General features: G+C 65.5%; 1 protein-coding gene across 1 annotated transcript in view; it reads right to left on the reverse strand.

Moving 5' to 3' along the window:
• Positions 1 to 1,131, reverse strand: part of FXR2 (FMR1 autosomal homolog 2) — a 28,975-nt gene extending 27,844 nt beyond the window's left edge. Inside the window, exon 1 of the mRNA XM_077806813.1 lies at positions 1,024 to 1,131. Coding sequence (XP_077662939.1) covers positions 1,024 to 1,074 — 51 coding nt within the window. The 5' untranslated portion in view covers positions 1,075 to 1,131. The remainder of the gene's footprint in view (positions 1 to 1,023) is intronic.
• Positions 1,132 to 6,784: the final 5,653 nt, after the last annotated feature.

Raw genomic sequence — 6,784 nt, forward strand, 5'->3', positions numbered from 1 at the left:
CCCTCAGGCCATCATCCACCTTCCCCCACCCCGTCATACCCCCTCCCCACACACCCCACTATTACCTCCCTTAAACCCCATCCCCCTCATCACCTCCACTCCCCCCCTCCAGACCCCCTCCCTCTCATCCACCTTCCCCCATGCACCTGTATGACCTCGCTGATCCCCCCCCCCACCCGATCATCTCTCCTCCCCTCAGCCCCCTCCGCGGACCTGCCCGCTCCCCCCATCATACCTCTCCCTCCAACCCCCTCCCCACTCTACACCCCCCCCCCGTGGGACCTCCCCACTCCTCTCTCCCCACACTCACATCCTGTCCCCCTTCCCGATCATGCCTCTCCCCCCTCCCTCCCCCCGCAATGGACCTCCACTGCCCCCCACATCATACCCCGCCCCCACTCCCCACCCTGGGACCTCCCTGCTGCTCTCCCGACATCCTCACACCTCCCCCCCCAGCCCCCTCCTCTAGCCCCCCAATCATACCCCTGCCCCCCAAACCCTCCCCCACTCTAAACCCCCCACCAGGGACCTCCCCCCTCCCTGCACCCTCACATCCTGTCCCCCCTCCCCGATCATGCCTCTCCCCCCCACCCCCTCCCTATCCCCACGTGGGACCTCCACTGGCCCCCCCATTATACCCCCCTTCCACTGGGGGGACCTCCCCATTCCAATGAGACCTCCCCTCCCCCACCCATCATACTCCTGCCCCCAAACCCCTCCCCAGCGCTATACCCCCTCCACCAGGGGACCTCCCCCCTCCCCATCACGTTTCTGCCCCTCCCCAGAGGGACCTCCACTGCCCCCCACATCACAACCCCTCCCCCCCCCCCCACTCTACATCCCCCCCCTCCACCGGGGGACCTCCCCACTCCTCTCCCCCCACCCCCATCATGCTTCTCCCCCACTCCCCACCCTGGGACCTCCCTGCTGCTCTCCCCCCACCCCCCTCCTCTAGCCCCCCCCCCCACGGGACCTTCCCAGCTCCCCTCCCCCCCGCCCGCGTGCCGGCCCCGCCCCCCTCACCTTGTAGAAGGCCCCGTTCGAGCCCCGCACCTCCACGGGCAGCCCCTCCATGGGCCCGGCCGCCGCCGCCGCCGCCGCCCCGGGGAGGGGCCCGGGCCCCGCCGCGGGCCGGAGCCTCCCGGCCGCCGAGCCGCCGCCGCCGCCGCCGGGCCCGGCCTGAGGGGAGCCCCGCAGCGGGGGGGGGATGGGAGGCGCCCCGGGCCGCTCCGGCTCCGCCACCGTGAGGCAGGGACCGACCCGACCTGCCGCCGCCGCCTCCTCACGCCGCCGCCGCCGCCGCCTCACACCGCGAGCGCGAGCGGCCGCCCCCCCGCCCCGCAGACGCGCGCGCGCACGCACGCACGCACAGCCCGCGCGCAGGCGCAGGGAGGGGAGGGGCGCGCGCGCGCCTCGCCCCCGAGCCGCGGGAGCCCGCCCCGGGGCCGCGGGCCAATGGCAGGACGGGGGCCCAGCGGCGGGCGGCCAATGGGAGGCGGCGGAATGGGTGGGCGCCGTCGAGGCCGCCGTTGCGCCCCGCGCGAGCGCGCGCGCGCCCCGGCGGCCAATCAGGAGGCGGCAGTGGGAGCCCCGGGTGGTTGGTGGGGAGGGGGGAGGGGGGAAAGCCAATGGCGGCGGCGGGATTAATACGCAGGCGCCGGCCCCCTCCTAGTCTCAGCGACGCCTCGATGAGCCCTGCCCCGCCCCTTCGCCATTCCAACCAATCACGAGGCCGCCTTCTACCTCCGTTGACCAGTCAGGAGGCGCCTCTCTCTTCCAGCCAACATTTGCGGCGCCCCCTTGCTTCTCCCCCTCCGACACCGAGGGCGGGAAACGCCGACGCCAAGGCCACGCCCATAACTGCCAATCACAGAACGAGGCCCGCCCCCGCCGTTCTCAGCCGCTCTTCTGATTGGCTGACCCCGGATGTCAATCCACCATGACAGTTTCCACACAGTCCCCTCCCCCCAGGCACTCTAAGGTCACAGGTTCGAATCTCCCCACCCCAGCACCAGTGGCAACCAGCCATAACCCCCTGGGCCCCAAGCGCCCCCGTATCCCACAATGCCCTGGGCCTGAGCCCCCCCCATCCCAAAATCCCCCCGAGCACCCCATAACCCACAGCCCTCCAAGGGCTATGCTCCCACCGGGGGGCGCTCTGGGGCGGGGGGTCTCTACGCTCCCACTGGGGGGTGCTCTAGGGGCGGGGCGGGGGCTCTCTACGCTCCCACTGCGGGTGCTCTAGGGGCGGGGCGGGGGGCTCTCTACACTCCCATGGGGGGTGCTCTAGGGGCAGGGCGGGGGGGGTCTCTATGCTCCCATGGGGGTGCACTAGGGGCGGGGCGGGGGGGTCTCTACGCTCCCACGGGGGGCGCTCTAGGGGGGCAGGGCGGGGCGGGGGGTCTCTACGCTCCCACGGGGGGCGCTGTAGGGGGGCGGGGCGGGGCGGTCTCTACGGTTGCATTGGGTGCCCCCCGCCCCCCCGCTGGGATGGATGCCGAACGGGGGATCAGCGTGGAAACGGGAGCGCAGTGCCCCCTACAGGGTCACAAGTGCAGCCGGCCGGGAAATGGGGCGGCCCCCGGGAATGGGTTGGCAGAAACAAACCAGCAAAGGGGGGGAGGGTCTCAATCTTCGGTGGGGGGAGGGGGCGGAATTTGGGTTTTCGGCAGATGTTCAAATAAGGAGAAATCTGCCCGTCCCCACGGAGGGACATCTGTCCCCGTGCACGTCTGTCTGTCCCCACTGAACATCTGTCTCTCCCCATGCACGGCATTCAGCCCGTCCACCCCCCTACACGCCCCTCTGTCCGTCTGTCCGTCCAGCCCCCTACACGCCCCTCCCTCTGTCTGTCCGTCCAGCCCCCTACACACCCCTCCGTCTGCCCGTCCATCCCCATACACGCCCCTCTGTCTGTCTGTCCGTCCAGCCCCCTACACAACCCTCTGTCTGTCTGTCCGTCCATCCCCCTACACGCCCCTCCGTCTGTCCATCCATCCATCCCCATACACGCCCCTCAGTCTGTCTGCCCGTCCATCCCCATACACGCCCCTCTGTCCGTCCATCCCCCTACACACCCGTCCGTCTGTCTGTCAATCCATCCATCCCCATACACGCCCCTCTGTCCATCTGTCCATCCATCCCCCTACACACCCCTCTGTCTGTCCATCCATCCATCCCCCTACACACCCCTCCGTCTGTCCGTCCATCCCTGTACACACCCCTCCATCTGTCCATCCATCCCCATACACGCCCCTCTGTCTGTCTGTCTGTCCATCCCCCTACACACCCTTCTGTCCATCCATCCTTCCATCCCCCTACACACCCCTCTGTCTGTCCGTCCATCCCCCTACACACCCCTCTGTCTGTCCGTCCATCCCCATACACACCCCTCCGTCTGTCCATCCATCCATCCCCCTACACGCCCCTCTGTCCATCCATCCATCCCCCTACACACCCCTCCGTCTGTCCGTCCATCCCCCTACACACCCCTCCGTCTGTCCATCCATCCATCCCCGTACACTCCCCTCTCTCCGTCCAACCCTCTACACACCCCTCCGTCCGTCTGTCCGTCCATCCCTCTACACACCCCTTCGTCTGTCCATCCATCCATCCCTCTACACACCCCTCCGTCTGTCCATCCATCCATCCCTCTACACACCCCTTCGTCTGTCCATCCATCCATCCATCCATCCATCCCCGTACACGCCGCTCTGTGCGTCTGTCCGTCCATCCCCCTACACACCCCTCCGAGGCCTCTGGGGCGGGAGGATGGTGAAGAAGCAGACACAGGACCAGGGGAGTTGGGGGCCCGGCGGGGGCAGTGGGGCAGGGTTGGGGGGCGGAGCAGGGCAGCGAGGGGCATCGCCGGGCGGGCAGAGGGAGGTCGCGTGGATCTGAGCCGGGCCGAGGTGGGGCCAGGGTCCCGTTAGCGGGGTCACGACACCGGCTCCCGGGCCCTGCAGACACCCCTCCCCAGTGGTCCTCGGGGCAGGGACCAGGCCCTGTGTGTGTGTGTGTACCAGGCAGGCGTGTGTGTGGACAGAGCTCTCTGTGTGTGTACCAGGCAGGCGTGTGTGTGGACAGAGCTCTCTGTGTGTGTACCAGGCAGGTGTGGTGTGGACAGAGCTCTCTGTGTGTGTACCAGGCAGGTGTGGGTGTGGACAGAGCTCTCTGTGTGTGTACCAGGCAGGCGTGGGTGTGGACAGAGCTCTCTGTGTGTGTACCAGGCAGGCGTGGGTGTGTGTACAGAGCTCTCTGTGTGTGTACCAGGCAGGCGTGGGTGTGGACAGAGCTCTCTGTGTGTGTACCAGACAGGCGTGTGTGTGGGACAGAGCTCTCTGTGCGTGTACCAGGCAGGTGTGGGTGTGGACAGAGCTCTCTGTGTGTGTACCAGGCAGGCGTGTGTGTGGACAGAGCTCTCTGTGTGTGTACCAGGCAGGTGTGGGTGTGGACAGATCTCTCTGTGTGTGTACCAGGCAGGCGTGTGTGTGGACAGAGCTCTCTGTGTGTGTACCAGGCAGGCGTGTGTGTGGACAGAGCTCTCTGTGTGTGCACCAGGCAGGCGTGGGTGTGGACAGAGCTCTCTGTGTGTGTACCAGGCAGGTGTGGGTGTGGACAGAGCTCTCTGTGTGTGTACCAGGCAGGTGTGGGTGTGGACAGAGCTCTCTGTGTGTGTACCAGGCAGGTGTGGGTGTGGACAGAGCTCTCTGTGTGTGTACCAGGCAGGTGTGGGTGTGGACAGAGCTCTCTGTGTGTGTACCAGGCAGGTGTGGGTGTGGACAGAGCTCTCTGTGTGTGTACCAGGCAGGTGTGGGTGTGGACAGAGCTCTCTGTGTGTGTACCAGGCAGGTGTGGGTGTGGACAGAGCTCTCTGTGCGTGTACCAGGCAGGCGTGTGTGTGGACAGAGCTCTCTGTGTGTGTACCAGGCAGGCGTGTGTGTGTACAGAGCTCTCTGTGTGTGTACCAGGCAGGTGTGTGTGTGGACAGAGCTCTCTGTGCGTGTACCAGGCAGGTGTGGGTGTGGACAGAGCTCTCTGTGCGTGTACCAGGCAGGCGTGTGTGTGGACAGAGCTCTCTGTGTGTGTACCAGGCAGGCGTGTGTGTGGACAGAGCTCTCTGTGTGTGTACCAGGCAGGCGTGTGTGTGTACAGAGCTCTCTGTGTGTGTACCAGGCAGGCGTGTGTGTGGACAGAGCTCTCTGTGCGTGTACCAGGCAGGCGTGGGTGTGGACAGAGCTCTCTGTGCGTGTACAGGCAGGCGTGGGTGTGGACAGAGCTCTCTGTGCGTGTACCAGGCAGGCGTGTGGGTGTGGACAGAGCTCTCTGTGCGTGTACCAGGCAGGCGTGCGTGTGGACAGAGCTCTCTGTGTGTGTACCAGGCAGGCGTGGGTGTGGACAGAGCTCTCTGTGCGTGTACCAGGCAGGCGTGGGTGTGGACAGAGCTCTCTGTGCGTGTACCAGGCAGGCGTGTGGGTGTGGACAGAGCTCTCTGTGTGTGTACCAGGCAGGTGTGGGTGTGGACAGATCTCTCTGTGTGTGTACCAGGCAGGCGTGTGTGTGGACAGAGCTCTCTGTGCGTGTACCAGGCAGGCGGGGGTGTGGACAGAGCTCTCTGTGTGTGTACCAGGCAGGGTGTGTGTGGACAGAGCTCTCCTGTGCGTGTACCAGGCAGGTGTGTGTGTGGACAGAGCTCTCTGTGCGTGTACCAGGCAGGTGTGGGTGTGGACAGAGCTCTCTGTGTGTGTACCAGGCAGGCGTGGGTGTGGACAGAGCTCTCTGTGCGTGTACCAGGCAGGCGTGTGTGTGGACAGAGCTCTCTGTGCGTGTACCAGGCAGGCGTGTGTGTGGACAGAGCTCTCTGTGCGTGTACCAGCAGGCGTGCGTGTGGACAGAGCTCTCTGTGTGTGTACCAGGCAGGCGTGTGTGTGTACAGAGCTCTCTGTGTGTGTACCAGGCAGGCGTGTGGGTGTGGACAGAGCTCTCTGTGCGTGTACCAGGCAGGCGTGTGTGTGGACAGAGCTCTCTGTGTGTGTACCAGGCAGGCGTGTGTGTGGACAGAGCTCTCTGTGCGTGTACCAGGCAGGCGTGGGTGTGTACAGAGCTCTCTGTGCGTGTACCAGGCAGGCGTGTGTGTGGACAGAGCTCTCTGTGCGTGTACCAGGCAGGCGTGCGTGTGGACAGAGCTCTCTGTGTGTGTACCAGGCAGGCGTGTGTGTGGACAGAGCTCTCTGTGCGTGTACCAGGCAGGTGTGGGTGTGGACAGAGCTCTCTGTGTGTGTACCAGGCAGGCGTGTGTGTGGACAGAGCTCTCTGTGTGTGTACCAGGCAGGTGTGGGTGTGGACAGAGCTCTCTGTGTGTGTACCAGGCAGGCGTGGGTGTGTACAGAGCTCTCTGTGCGTGTACCAGGCAGGCGTGCGTGTGGACAGAGCTCTCTGTGCGTGTACCAGGCAGGCGTGCGTGTGGACAGAGCTCTCTGTGTGTGTACCAGGCAGGCGTGTGTGTGGACAGAGCTCTCTGTGTGTGTACCAGGCAGGCGTGTGTGTGGACAGAGCTCTCTGTGTGTGTACCAGGCAGGTGTGGGTGTGGACAGAGCTCTCTGTGTGTGTACCAGGCAGGTGTGGGTGTGGACAGAGCTCTCTGTGTGTGTACCAGGCAGGTGTGGGTGTGGACAGAGCTCTCTGTGTGTAGTGTGTACCAGGCAGGTGTGGGTGTGGACAGAGCTCTCTGTGTGTGTACCAGCAGGCGTGGGTGTGGACAGAGCTCTCTGTGTGTGTACCAGGA

The sequence above is a fragment of the Eretmochelys imbricata genome, chromosome 28, assembly GCF_965152235.1.
Source record: "Eretmochelys imbricata isolate rEreImb1 chromosome 28, rEreImb1.hap1, whole genome shotgun sequence".
Lineage (NCBI taxonomy): Eukaryota > Metazoa > Chordata > Testudines > Cheloniidae > Eretmochelys > Eretmochelys imbricata.